At 51.8% G+C, this 14,070-nt stretch overlaps 1 protein-coding gene and 1 long non-coding RNA gene across 3 annotated transcripts in view; both read right to left on the bottom strand.

Moving 5' to 3' along the window:
* Window positions 1-2,424: 2,424 nt before the first annotated feature.
* On the bottom strand, window positions 2,425-4,359 carry LOC123349031. Of its 2 annotated transcripts, none has more exons than XR_006573325.1 (3): window positions 4,278-4,359; window positions 2,897-3,111; window positions 2,425-2,796 (listed from the first exon to the last, which is right to left on the bottom strand). It is a non-coding gene; the product is annotated as an uncharacterized LOC123349031 (long non-coding RNA). The 2 variants fall into 2 exon arrangements; XR_006573324.1 differs by lacking the exon at window positions 4,278-4,359 and adding an exon at window positions 3,657-3,779.
* Window positions 4,360-7,947: 3,588 nt separating this feature from the next.
* The window catches only part of LOC123349512, a 37,769-nt gene continuing 31,646 nt past the window's right edge, over window positions 7,948-14,070 (bottom strand). Inside the window, exon 5 of the mRNA XM_044987668.1 lies at window positions 7,948-8,476. Coding sequence (XP_044843603.1) covers window positions 8,451-8,476 — 26 coding nt within the window. The 3' untranslated portion in view covers window positions 7,948-8,450. The remainder of the gene's footprint in view (window positions 8,477-14,070) is intronic.

The raw sequence follows: 14,070 nt of genomic DNA, 5'->3' as shown, positions 1-14,070 counted from the left end.
TTTGTCGACTCGGGCCGCTAGGCCGCGCTACCCCGCCCCGAAGGGGGTGTTTGTGCACTCCGGCCGCTAGGCCGCGCTACCCCGCCCCGAAGGGGGTGTTTCTGCACTCCGGCCGCTAGGCCGCGCTACCCCGCCCCGAAGGGGGTGTTTGTCGAATCCGGCCGCTAGGCCGCGCTACCCCGCCCCGAAGGGGGTGTTTGTCCACTCGGGCCGCTAGGCCGCGCTACCCCGCCCCGAAGGGGGTGGTTGTCGACTCGGGCCGCTAGGCCGCGCTACCCCGCCCCGAAGGGGGTGGTTGTCGACTCGGGCCGCTAGGCCGCGCTACCCCGCCCCTAAGGGGGTGGTTGTCGACTCGGGCCGCTAGGCCGCGCTACCCCGCCCCGAAGGGGGTGTTTGTCGAATCCGGCCGCTAGGCCGCGCTACCCCGCCCCGAAGGGGGTGTTTGTCGACTCGGGCCGCTAGGCCGCGCTACCCCGCCCCGAAGGGGGTGTTTGTCGACTCGGGCCGCTAGGCCGCGCTACCCCGCCCCGAAGGGGGTGGTTGTCGACTCGGGCCGCTAGGCCGCGCTACCCCGCCCCGAAGGGGGTGGTTGTCGACTCGGGCCGCTAGGCCGCGCTACCCCGCCCCAAAGGGGGGGGTGGCTGTCCACTCGGGCCGCTAGGCCGCGCTACCCCGCCCCGAAGGGGGGGGTTGTCCACTCCGGCCGCTAGGCCGCGCTACCCCGCCCCGAAGGGGGGTGTTTGTCCACTCCGGCCGCTAGGCCGCGCTACCCCGCCCCGAAGGGGGGTGTTTGTCCACTCCGGCCGCTAGGCGGCGCTACCCCGCCCCGAAGGGGGTGTTTGTCCACTCCGGCCGCTAGGCCGCGCTACCCCGCCCCGAACGGGGTGTTTGTCCACTCCGGCCGCTAGGCCGTGCTACCCCGCCCCGAAGGGGGTTTTTCTGCACTCCGCCCGCTAGGCCGCGCTACCTCGCCCCAAAGGGGGTGTTTGTCGATTCCGGCCGCTAGGCCGCGCTACCCCGCCCCGAAGGGGGTGTTTGTCGACTCCGGCCGCTAGGCGGCGCTACCCCGCCCCGAAGGGGGTGTTTGTCGACCCCGGCCGCTAGGCCGCGCTACCCCGCCCCGAAGGGGGTGTTTGTCGACTCCGGCCGCTAGGCCGCGCTACCCCGCCCCAAAGGTGGTGATTGTGGACTCCGGCCGTGCTACCCCGCCCCGAAGGGGGTGTTTGTGGACTCCGGCCGCGCTACCCCGCCCCGAAGGGGGTGTTTGTGGACTCCGGCCGCTAGGCCGTGCTACCCCGCTCAGAAGGGGGTGTTTGTGGACTTCGGCCGCTAGGCCGCGCTACCCCGCCCCGAAGGGCGTGTTTGTCGACTCCGGCCGCTAGGCCGCGCTACCTCGCCCAGAAGGGGGTGTTTGTTGACTCCGGCCGCTAGGCGGCGCTACCCCGCCCCGAAGGGGGTGTTTGTCGATTCCGGCCGCTAGGCGGCGCTACCCTGCCCCGAAGGGGGTGTTTGTCGACTCCCGCCGCTAGGCGGCGCTACCCCGCCCCGAAGGGGGTGTTTGTCGACTCCGGCCGCTAGGCCGCACTACCCCGCCCCAAAGGTGGTGTTTGTGGACTCCGGCCACGCTACCCCGCCCCGAAGGGGGTGTTTGTGGACTCCGGCCGCACTACCCCGCCCCGAAGGGGGTGTTTGTGGACTCCGGCCGCTAGGCCGCGCTACCCCGCCCCAAAGGGGGTGTTTGTGGACTCCGGCCGCTAGGCCGTGCTACCCCGCTCCGAAGGGGGTGTTTGTGTACTCCGGTCGCTAGGCCGTAATACGCCGGCTACCAGGCGCCGACCGACGGACAAGGGAGTGGCGTGGTGCTAGGCCCCCAGCTTGTCCCTGCCACTAGGGGGTGCTGGGGTACCAGACCCGTCACAGCAGCTATGAAGAGTTATCAATGGAGAAGGTTCCTTAGCATCCAGATCATTAGGCTTCTAGAGACCTTTCAGTGCTCACCTACTTGTCAGTCATGTTCCACCGCAAGGCTTTGATTCTTAGCGGTACAGCCAGCTACACCGGGTAAAACCTGAAGCATATAAATGGCTGCTTGCCTTTTTCTGAACTAGAAGTAAAAGTAAAAGATGCTTTTCTTTCCTCTGGCCAGGTATCCTTACCTGTCTTTTTTCCTTAAATTCAGCAGCCTCTTATCATCCTCCCTTGAATGGTAAGACCTTCCTTTCACCTGAAAATAGAAACAGAGCCTTTAATTCCTGCCCCCGTGCTGTGAGGAGGTGCGTTCCTTACCTCTCGATAGAAATGATCAGTTCCACTTAGTTCTTGACATCTGAAAAATAAGCAACTATGATCAATTAGGCATAACTAGAATCAGCTGGACAACTCCTCTCTGCAAATGGAAGAGCAGGCTCAATGCTCATCTTCACACTCTGGTTAGTTGCATTTGTTCTTTGAAATAACTTCCCTGTTCCATCCTTGTAGGAACAACCAATGGCCTTCTCTGGGAAGGAAAAAGGAACAAAGATCATCATCTTTGGTTAGAATTACCAACTACTTTCCTTTCATCTGAACAGGTAGCTCCCATTTTTAGTGCTTTATTCAGTACAGCAACTTCTCATGCTCTTTAGAGAGATGAAAATGTCCTCAGTTACCTTCCTTCCACCTCAAAGTATGACCAGTACCATTGACTATTATGGGAATGGTGTATTGTATTTCTTACCTCCTTAAAAGGATGGATCCGCTAATTCCTTCCTGTAAACTACAGCCATGTGTCATCCTTGCATCTCGAAATATGACCTCCTGCAAAGATCAATGTTTGACAGACCATATTTTTGTCAGGCAACAAATGTAAAGGAATTGTCATTGGATTCATTTTGTAACAGGGAGTATAAATGCACACCTTCTGCGTGATGAATTGCTGGATTGGTTTCTCTCTTTCTCTCCATACGATCAGCTGTACTGCTAAAAATCTAGTAGGTATAAGTGGTTTCCTTATTCTTGATTGGAACAAGTCAATACTTCTGTAACCTCAGAAGCTTTGGTTATTTGTCTTGCTCTATTCTTATGAAACTACTTCTGGCCTTTGACAGCAAAGGATAGATTCACTTCCTTCACCTGAAAACGCTCAGATTGGTTAATTTCCACTCCATTGCTAGGAGAAGGTGCATTCTTAGTACTTAACTGGTACAATATGAACTTCTGACTGACACGCTGCAGTGATCAAATCAACAGGAATAGGACCAATTGCAATGTAATCTCTTGAAAGGTAAGAACCAAGCTGATGCCAGCTCTCAGCTATGGTCACTTCTACCCTTTCTTTTTTGAATTGTAGAAATACCTGCATTGTTAACCCCTAGTAGTTACATCCTGACAAAGGCAATTGGGATTCTACCTGATGCTAAAGAAATCGGTCCAGGTTCTTACCCCCATCCACTTCTTCCATGCTTCTCCTTTCTCTTCTCTTCTAGCCTCTCTGCCAACTCCTTTTCCACGTCTCTCCCCTCACCCATTACCCGTCCCTCTTTCTTCTCTGTACCTTCCTCAATTCCCTGGTTCTTCTTTCTCACTAACTTCTTCCATTTCCCCCCCTCCTCCCTTATCAGTACCTCCTACCTCCCCCCACCCCCAGCCTTGTCCCTGCCTTGTTTCCTGCTCCTTACAAGAATACTTTCCTTCATCCTTCGGTGTCTCACGTTCCCTTATTTAGCAATGGAAGCAGATTGGTCCCAGAAGGCCCTGCTCCATCACTGTGGTCCCTGTACTCAGACCCACAGGCAGCAGCCATGTGCTCTAGGCCAGGGGTCCCCAACCCCCGGTCCACGGCCCGGTACCGGTCCGCGGCCTCTTACAAACCGGGCCGCGAACCGACCCAGTGGACCTCCCGCAGGCGTGCCTGCGGGAGGTCTACCCGAGCCACGGGACGAGCGCTCCCTCCGCAGGCATGACCGGTCCCTGGTCCTGAAAAGGTTGGGGACCCCTGCTCTAGGCGACACCCTGGTGTGAAATGCTGCGGCCCCTGGGGGCTGACCCAACAATCACTGCATCACAACAGAGTCGCGGGTCATCACCACCTTGTCATTTGGGCAAAGTGACCTGCCCCATGGCCCTCCAGGGGAGCTGTAGGGGGAAGGCTCTTGCTGACTCTAAACTCTCAAATGAGTCAAATTACACTCCAGATCTGGAGTTACCAGCTGGGGCTCTGTTTGTGACAGTGAGTTCCTGGGGCATGAACGGCTCCTTTCCCTGTGGGTTGGATAGAGTGGGATTTACGCAGCCCTCACCTATGAAAACCTACATCCCTAGTTCCCCCTGCCTGTCCCCACCTCTGTTTGTCTAGGTTACCATCCCTACGGTGGAATGTTCCACTTCCATCACAATGGGCCAATTCTGAGCAGTGCTGAGCTCCTGCATCTTCCTCTGAAACCAGTGAGAGCTGCAAGTGCTCAGCCCCTCTCAGGACTAACCCTGTTGGCTGCATTTCATGGCACCAGGCTGTCCTCCATCTTGTGGTCTAGGCTGATCGCTGCAGACCCACCCGGGGACTGACAGCCAGCGCCTCCTGTACAGGGGAATCCAGGCAGGGATTTCAGTGTTAGCTGGAGATGGGCAGATACCAGAACCAACACTCCACCCTTCCATGATCGCTGGGGGCTCTGATAAAAGGACACCTGTCATTGGCTGTGTGGGCCCATACGTTGTCCTGGCTCTGGCCAGGTAGCTGCCCCAGCAGACCTCAGTCAAACTGCCCAAAACACAACAGACTCATTCGGTGTCAAAGGCGCTTGGCCGGGTTTGTTGTTGACAAAGCACTTGTACTAGCACCCCATAGACTCTGCATAGACACCAGCTCGGTCAGCAGTGGGACTCCCCCTTGGCCAGATGTACCTTCTGTGACCCCTCTTTTATACACTAATACAAACAAGTTGTGTATTACCCCTCTCACGTGCTTAGTTACCACCCTACACCCTGGACCTGTTAGAACAATCGAGTCAAATAGGTAGCACTGTGTACACTTATTCTCGTATTTAGAGCTGTAGTCCTAGAAGTGAAGGCCAGAAGGGACCACAGATCATCTAATCTGACCTTCTGGATATCACAGGCCACTAAACAGCACCCTGAAACCCCACACTTGGCTCTGGGCCAAGAAACAGAGCCCCGGTCATAACCATAGTAACCTTGAAGATGAAGGATCTGGTCCTGTGCTTGTGCAAAGCACAAGGAGAACGTGCCAGGGCAGTTTCCCCCTTCCCTGGTTCACCTGCTTTAGGCTCCAAGCTCCCAGCCATCACCACTGTTGGGAAGAGACTGTCTTCCCCTCACACACACTCCTCCTTGACTGGCATGTTACGACTGCAAAGCCCCCTGATTTACACTTTGATATTCTCCACAACCCAACCTCCTTTCTCTCACTAGGTTATGCCCAGGGTAGTGCCTGCAGTTACAAGTTACCAAACAGCTCTTTCCAAGCAAGCGCCTATGAGCATTACAAAGAAAACATTAACAACACTAAAGGAACCAACCCCCATGCTAAGTAGTTTACCAGAGGTCATCCCACCTTCAGTCTTGGGTGCTGGTAGCGGCCAGTCCTTCCAAACCCACAACTGGGTTTTCCGCATGGAAGAATGTGGGTTCGGGGGGTAGAGACACTGGATGAATAAAGGGACAGAGGTGAAAGGGGAGAGAGAAGAACTAGGTTGAAGATGAAGAAATAATTGATAATAGGGTGCATTGGTGTTTACATAGATAGGGGATGGCTGTTGCATGAACAAACTCCAGAAAGGAAGAGGGATGAATGGACAAAGGAAGGGGAGGATAAAAGGAGAAAAAAGTAAAAATGACTCAATTTAAACTCAAGGAAAATTTGAACTCTGTAGAAAGGGCGGCCAGCACATCTCTCGGCCCACGCTGCTCCCCGCAGCCCCCATTGGCCAGGAGGGGTGAACCGCGGCCAGTGGGAGCCACGATCGGCCGAACCTGCGGATGCGGCAAGTAAACAAACCAGCCCGGCCCACCAGGGGCTTTCCCTGAGCAACCGGCAGCTCTAGTTTGAGAACCACTGCCCTAGGGCCCAAGCTGGACTGTAGAACCGCTGTTTCTCCTTCGCTCACAAGCCTGGAGATCTTTGACAGCACTTTGCTAGTGAACAGTGAACCCCTCCAGGCTCGGTTCACTCTCAGCCACCAGCATACAAAGAGAGGCCCAGCTGAATCCACGAATGCTACACCCAACTAGTCATGAATAGACACAGGGCGGCACCCGCATATCCCTCAGTCCCACCTTTGCACCCCAGAGCTGTGCATCGTGTACTGCTCAGGACCCCAACATCCCCGAATGGTGTCAACTCATTAAAAGTCCGTCGTTCCATCAAGGGGTGATGAACATGCCCCAGCCTTTAACATGAGTAGAGATCCCCCAAACACTCCAGCCAAAAGCGCCCTGGTTTAGAAAAACAATGGAACAAGCTTATTAACCATAGAGAGATAAAAGTCAGCACTGGTTAGAAAAGAAGAGAAGATTGTGGTTGTATCCTAATTCCTAAACTTTACCAAGCTGAATAAGATTTGAAAGCAAAAAGGTATCTCTCTGCCCAAAAACTTTCTGCAGGCCATACTGACTGGAAGGCTTTCTGGTCAAGATCTCCCATCCCGCACCCCTCTACACACACCCCGCACACACTTACACTTCAGTGTTGGTTCTTTGTCTTTCACACACTCTTGCCACCATGTGTTGAGATGGGGAGGACAGGATCTAGGGAAGCCATTGTCTTATTTATACCCTCCTCCTCTCTGTGAGGATTATCCCCACCCAGTCAGGATTACCTCCACTCAATCAGTGCAGGCAAGAGCATAGGAAGAGTCAAAAAAGGAGTGCATATTTATAGGTTTCAGAGTAGCAGCCGTGTTAGTCTGTATCCGCAAAAAGAACAGGGGTACTTGTGGCTCCTTAGAGATGAACAAATTTATTTGAGCATAAGCTTTCGTGGGCTACAGCCCACTTCATCGGATGCATGTATTTATAGGGACATCAAGAAGAGCCAGTGTTATGAGAATTGTATTAAAACACTTGGTAAGTGCATAGCCTTAGCCTCGGGTGTAAGACAATCTAACTATTAGAGAGCAGCATGTGTAAAACAATTAAAAGAAAAGCCAGTTATAAAAACATGGTCCTTTATAGAGGCTTCAATCCTGAAAACCCTTAAGCATGTGCTTAACTGTACACTAGTTGACTTCAGCAAGGGGGCCGTCTGAACCCACGGAACAGCAATTCCCAGCAGATGTTTCCATTGCCTCTTTGACCCACAAGCAGCTGAACCAATTATAGGGAAGAGAGTTTTTGGCCCCTGTTCTGAGCATCTTCACTCCAAGGGTTCCATGAGCCGCTAAAGCAGGGGCAGGCGAGGGCCACAGCTAGGTGGGGACATTGCAGGGCCACGAAGGTAGGGCTGGAGCATGGGGCTGGGGAACGGGAGGGAGTGCGGGTGTGGTTTGCAGGAAGGGGCTCAGGGAAAGGGGTTGGAGTGTAGGAGGGGTGCAGGGTGCAGGGGGGACACAGAGCAGGGGGGTTGGGTGCAGGAGGGGGGTCATGGGAGGGGATTGGGGTTCAGGAGGGGGCTCAAGGCCGGGGGCTGGGGTGCAGGGTGCAGGAGGGTTTGAGGTGCGGGCTCTGGCCCGGTGCCACTTACCTCGAGTGGCTCCGGGGTGGCAGCAGTGCGCAGCGGGGCTGAAGCAGGCTCCCTGCCTGCCCTGGCCCCATGCTGCTCCCAGAAGCAGCCAGCATGTCCGGCAGCGGCTCCTGGGGGTGGGGTGGGGCAGGCGACTCCACCACGTGCTGCCCTCACCTGTGGGTATGACCCACGAAGCTCCCACTGGCCATGGTTCCCCATCCCAGTCAATGGGAGCTGCAGGGGGGGGCGGTGTCCGCAGATGAGGGCAGCGCATGGAGCCCTCTGCCCCCCACCCCCCACGGGCTGCAGCAAAGTGGTGCCGGCTGCTTCCGGGAGCGGTGTGGGGCCAGGGCAGGTAGGCAGCCTGCCTTAGCCCTGCTGTGCGATCAGGCTGGCAATCCCGCCGGCCAGATCTGGCCCACGGACCATAATTTCCGCTCCCCTGCTCTAAAGTGATTGCTAGGTAGCACAATGGGGAATCTTTAGGTAACATAAATGTTCGTCTCATATTTTCCTATGGCTCAGATGCCACTGAGACTGCCTAAGCCACCACCGATCACCGGGTTCTGCTGCCTCAAAGCAGGGTGTCAGAGAGGAGTCTTTTTATTCTGAACACCTGTGAACTCCCTTCCAATTATCCAGTATCCCCTCCCCTCCCTTCCATTCAGTTCAAGGTTTATTTGCAGGTGCAGAATCTGGCAGGCAAGATAGTCAGCACGGTGTTTGTGGGGAATGCCGGGGTAACAGGTGTCTGAGAGCTCCATCTCCAGGTGTACGCTGTAACAGCTGATCACCATATTGTCCGATTGACAGGAGCTGTGGAAAAAAATCAGACGTGGTAAGTTAGAACTTAAAGAATATGCCTGCAGGACACGCATCACATTTTCCCAAGTGGTTGCACTAGCTCCGTGCATGCCAGCCGGCCAGCAATAAACAGGGCACGTTGGACAGACGCAGCGACAGGAAACGATCATCGGTGCTGTGAAAGAGAGACCTGAGAGGTAAAGGCCTTCAGGAACATTTACAAGAAGGAGACCTAAACTCTGTGCTTCTAATTCTGAGATACAGTGATTTAATATTCAACACAAACTAGAACAGACAGGCCAAGAACAACAGTCCCAGCCAGGTCTGAAACAGCTTTTAGATTTCAATGCACTGGGACTGGGAAGTTGCCCAGAAAGAAAAGGCAGAAGGACCTCGTGTGTAACTAATGCTCTGTGGCTGACTCTGCACAGTTACTGCATTGCAGACATTTCACTCACCCCTCTTTTCTGAAATCACGCACTCTGTAATAATAATCACAGCCAAGATTATAACAAGGGCCCCGGGAACCATCCGGATGATGAAAACAACGTGGGTGGCATTGCTCCCTGTGACATTATTGACAAGAACTGTGTCCATATAGATCATTGTTGCAACCAAGGTCCTTTAGTTGCACCAAATCTTGTACATAGGAGGTCAAGTAAGGTGTCTATAGGAAGGCTGTAACTTACTGGTTATGATTATGCTGTCTGTCTGTGTGTATCATTTTTGTATTTGAAGTTATGAATATTGGCTATGTACTTGTATCTCCATGTGTTTTATTCTAAGTAGCAACAGTGAAGCATTTGATCAGCTTCTTGAGAAAGAACTATTCGGAGTGAGTGCCCAGTCAAGAAAGACTTAACTGACAATGGACTTTGGGAGACACCAATCCACATCTGAGCTTTCCTGGGAATGTTCAAAGTATGATGTAAACAACGGTGTCAGCCTGCAAAAAGAGGAATCATTCATGGACATGTTTCTTGCCCAGGTGGCTACAAACTCGGTCTTGATGCTGTGATTTTGCACAGGAGAACAAAGGGGTTTTCGCCCACAAGAGAGAGAATATAAAAGGCCCTGGAAGCCCTTCCATTTGGTCTTCAGCTGGCTCAAGAGATGGCCTCTCCGCGCCAAAGAGATGCCTGAAAGAATCTGGAACAAAGGATTGTAACTGCGGGGGTGTGAGTGACTGCTGGACCCAGGCCATAAACCACGGTGTTGGTTTGAAAAGTATTGGGCCCAGACTAGGAAGGAGTCTAGTCTGTGAAAGAAGCTTGTTGGGACATCTATGAGGGTGAGATTTACCTGTATTCGGTTTCCTACTGTATTAGGCTGAGGCTTGTGTGTTTTGCTTTATTTTACTTGGTGACATACTTTGTTCTGTCTGTTATTGCTTGAAACCACTTAAATCCTACTTTTTACACTTAATAAAATCACTTTTGTTTATTAATTAACCCAGAGTAAGTAAGTAATACTGGGGGAGGAAACAGCTGTGCCTATGTCTATATCAGTGTTATAGAGGGCAGGCAATGTATGAGTTTACCCAGTATAAGCTTTATACAGAGTAAGACAGATGTATTCGGGGTTTAGGCTCCCAGAAAGACTGAATACTGGGTGCTGGGAAAGTCCCTGTTTACTGAGAACCCCTGGGCTAAGTGAATCTTAGTTTCTGTGAACTGCAGGAGGGTCGTGGCCCAACCTCTCGGTCTGTGCTGGAGCCGACTGGTGCACCGAGTGTTGCTCCAGATGCCTTATGCTCTGCCCTGTCCAGTCTTTGGGGGCTGGGCATAACGTAGAGCAGCTTACAGGAATCCTTGCCAGTGATTGTCTCTGGTTCTGTCTCTCAGGCAGTGCTTAATCTGTAGTGAAAGAAGTGTCAGGGCTCAAGCAGATTTTTTTTACATTCATAACTGATGCAGCAAGCCCAGGAGTGCCGGGGCTATGGATTGCCAAGCCTGGCACAGACTAAGCACTGCTCTCAGCTCACTCTCCATTGTTGTTTTATTATTTTTAATGAAGCTTTAAAATTTGATTATATGCAGTGTCAGTCTGATCACCTGACATGAGGAATATAATTGGTAACAGAAATTTGTCACAGTTTGGTGAGCAATTAATAATGGGGGAGCCCTGCAGAATTTACACCATCTATCTGTTTTACCCTTGTTATTTTATGTTTGCTTTGTTTGGTATTGTTGGTGTTATATGATAAGGATTGCATGATTATAGGTGAGCCCTAATAGAATAAGGAAACACTATTTAGTTTTGTTCTGTTTTGTTTAACCGGTTACTGTTGTTTTTCTGCTCTGTTCATTTGGGCGTTGGGTGTGTGAGCGGAACTGAACTTCTCGTTCGTAATTCCTCAGAGTGGAAGCCATGTGTGCGATGAAGCTCTGAGGTTGTATTGAGATCTTTCTGTCCCGCCCCCTGTAACGGACAATGTAATAGAAGTAGAAAAATCTGGCTTAGACTGTAATTCTCTCTGCTTTCTGTGTAATTTTCTTTTCTGTTTAAGTGTCAGCAGACAAATGGGTGGGTCTCTGGGTAGACCCCCTAAAGGGGTTTGGATTGGCCTTTACCCAATGGCCATGTATTTTTGCCCAGGTGGCAAGCCTTCGAAGGGAGGACTCGGGTAGTCTTGTGAGTAGAAATGTTTTGGGGAAAAGACCAGAAGGGTGGGGGCTAGTTGAGTAGCCCACCCTCCTAGCTAAGAACTGGTTGTGGAACAAGCTAGTGTCCACGGACGGGACGATTCAGCGAGAAAAAAAAGGATCGGGCCCAGGCGGGCAGGCAACAGACAAAGAGATTGGAAAACAGGTTGGAAACTTTTGAGGGTGTAGTGGAAAGAAGGAGTAAGTGAATATAAGCATGAGGATTTCAAATACTCAGGAGGATATTTGGAATGGTGATTTGAGTTGATAAAAGTGACTGTTGGAAAACGAAGCAAGTGATTTTAGAGGAAAGTGAAAAGTTAACTCTGTAGTTGCTGGAGGGAACAGCAGTTGAACTTTGTAAAAATGCTAAAGAGAAAAGTTTTTGGTGTCTTTGAAATGTTTGTAGATAAATTCAGGCAAAGAAATTATTAGATTGCAATCGTTTGGCTATGAACAATTTTGATAAATCAGTTGAAGAATGTATACAGTGCTATGTAATGAAACTTTTATTAGGCTCTAAGAGCACTGTAAGTGGTGATGTTTTCTTTCAGTGTTTAAAAGCAGGAGTTAAAAGTCAAGCAAAAGCAAGCCAGAAAGCATCTATGTTAATGCAAATTAACTAACTGATAAGGTAGAGGCCGCTGAACCAGGGCTGTCTAAGAAACACATACGAGAAAATATGGGGTAATTCCTCTGTTTTGCCTAGAATCAACAAGAGTATTTGTATATTTTAAGTATTTAACTGCCCAGAAGGGGTGGACCTCTGTTTTTGTCTTTCAGATAATCAAAGAAAACTAATGCCAGCTGCACAGCATTCAACGTACCATGATTTACTGGCACAGTCAAAATTATGTTGTGTGTTCTATGTTCTGTCTTGTGGTGTTTGTCTTGTGGCCAGAATTGTTGTGTTTAATATTTTCATGAGATGGTCTGATTTAAAAAAAACAGAGGTCCACCCCTTCTGGGCCTCTTTTTCTCTTTTTAACCCTTTTTTAACCTTTTTATCTCTTTTTAAATTTTTTTTTTTTTTAAACCACGATGCATCTTTACCTGGTCCGGACCAATACCATGAGGCGGTATGACAACCCCTCTTGAGGCGGTAAAAACCCCTCAGCACCGGTGCATTCTAATGCATTTACCTATGCATTACCTTATGCATTTACCTTGGCCAACTCAGCAGTTCCCAGTACTGCTATAACCTAACCTTATTGGGGCCTCTCCCCAATACCACTTTGCATTTGATCCTGCTGCACAGTCAATAAGTTCAGATGGCGTGAGCCCAACAGAGACAGACGTCCTCACGGACAGTCCTCCTCCGATACCCCAATAGAGATTTCAAAAGGTCTCATACCTCTCATGTGGCGCCATGGGGTTCGAAGGGGAATGATCCGTAGTAGCCGTCTGTGGGTCCGTGGGCCTTGCCATCCCGGACGAGCCCCCAAATTGTCGGAGAAAAACTCAGTTCTCGCTTTTTGTTTGGGTGCAGCAAAATCAAATACTTTATTATTTCTCCAGTAATTACAATGGAGGGAGAGAGTGCCCTAGGACACAGGGTCGCCCCAGTCCCGGACAGGTCTCTCAACTGGTAAACAATTACAGCAAGCTTTATACCTTTGTTACAGACAATTTCTAGCAATAATACAGACGATAAAAAGCAACAAATACATTTTGTTTATACATAAGCTTTTCTGCTATCTTATTTGTCTTACTACTAAGAAAAAGCAAGCCTGCATATTTGGTTATCAATGCAAGGTCGCAATAACTTTGTACACAGTTCACTCTGTCTCACATTATCTTGCTTCTACAAATCTCACGTTATTAGGGTCACAGCTAGCCTAACTCATGCTAAGTAACTGACATTCATTAAGATCCCTTCAAATCCTTGTTAATTATTTACTGGCTTCCACACCTCTAAGCGCTATTGCAAAGCAAACACTAAAATAATAACCTATTACTGAGCAAACAACTTCATCCTGACTCTGCTCAACCCGTTGTGGGTTTGGCTTAGACGCTTCAGGGGCTAAACTAGAGGGATGCCCATGTTTTGTCAAGCACCCTGCTCAGCCCTAAGGGAGCGGCGACTGTCTGTGCTGCTTGGGCAGCTCCAGCTGACAGCGGGATCGGGGGCAGCCTTACCCCTAAGGGAGGCAAACTCCCTGGGCTGGCCTGGGGCGGGCGTGCTAGAGCCGCAGGGCGGGCGGGCGCTTGGGAGGCTACACTCCCACCCCACTCTGCCTCCTTGGCCAGGGAGCCACGGCAAAGGCCCCTCCTCCGGCCGGGCTAGCCCCCCTCTTTGGTGAATCGAGGAGGAGCACTGAGGGGTGCCCAGGCCGTCGCCCCAGAGGACGTCTCTGGGGAGACCCTGCAGAAAGTAAATGCAGTGACTGTAGCAGGCCCTGCGGCGGGGCTCCCCCCCCCTGCAGTGTCCCTGTTCGATTGCCCTCACCGTGTTCACACTCCGGCCCGTAGAAGCCAGGGTAGCAATCACAGGTGTAGTTCCCGATGGTCTCCACGCACTCACCGCGCTGGCTGCAGGAGGAACGCTGGCAAGACGCTGCAGAGATACAGCTGGGTTAGGATCCACCCTTACAGCTCCTTGGAGCCCAGTCAGGACCCGCCCCACTGCCTGGACCCTGCACTCCATCCCTGCTGCATTTCTTCACTGCGGGATTCTTTCACAGCCTGGTAAAGTCCTGGGGGAAAACCCTGCTCTCAAAGGCCTTGGCTCAGGCCCTGCAAGAGCACTTGGGGGGGGGGGGGGCTAGATACCAGCCAGGGCACCCAAGCTTTGCCCAGCCAGGTGGCATTGGCACCTTGCCGGAAGCTTGGAGGCAGTGGCTGCTTTGCACAGATTATCACACGGCTCTTGCACCCAGAGTCGCTGCCCGTGGACAGCGCTGAGCTGGACGGGTTGCCTGCCCTCTGGATTGAGATGGAGCGTTGCATGCTGGGCCTGCA

Source organism: Mauremys mutica, chromosome 14, assembly GCF_020497125.1.
Source record: "Mauremys mutica isolate MM-2020 ecotype Southern chromosome 14, ASM2049712v1, whole genome shotgun sequence".
Taxonomy (NCBI): domain Eukaryota; kingdom Metazoa; phylum Chordata; order Testudines; family Geoemydidae; genus Mauremys; species Mauremys mutica.
This window is presented reverse-complemented; position numbering and strand designations above follow the sequence as displayed.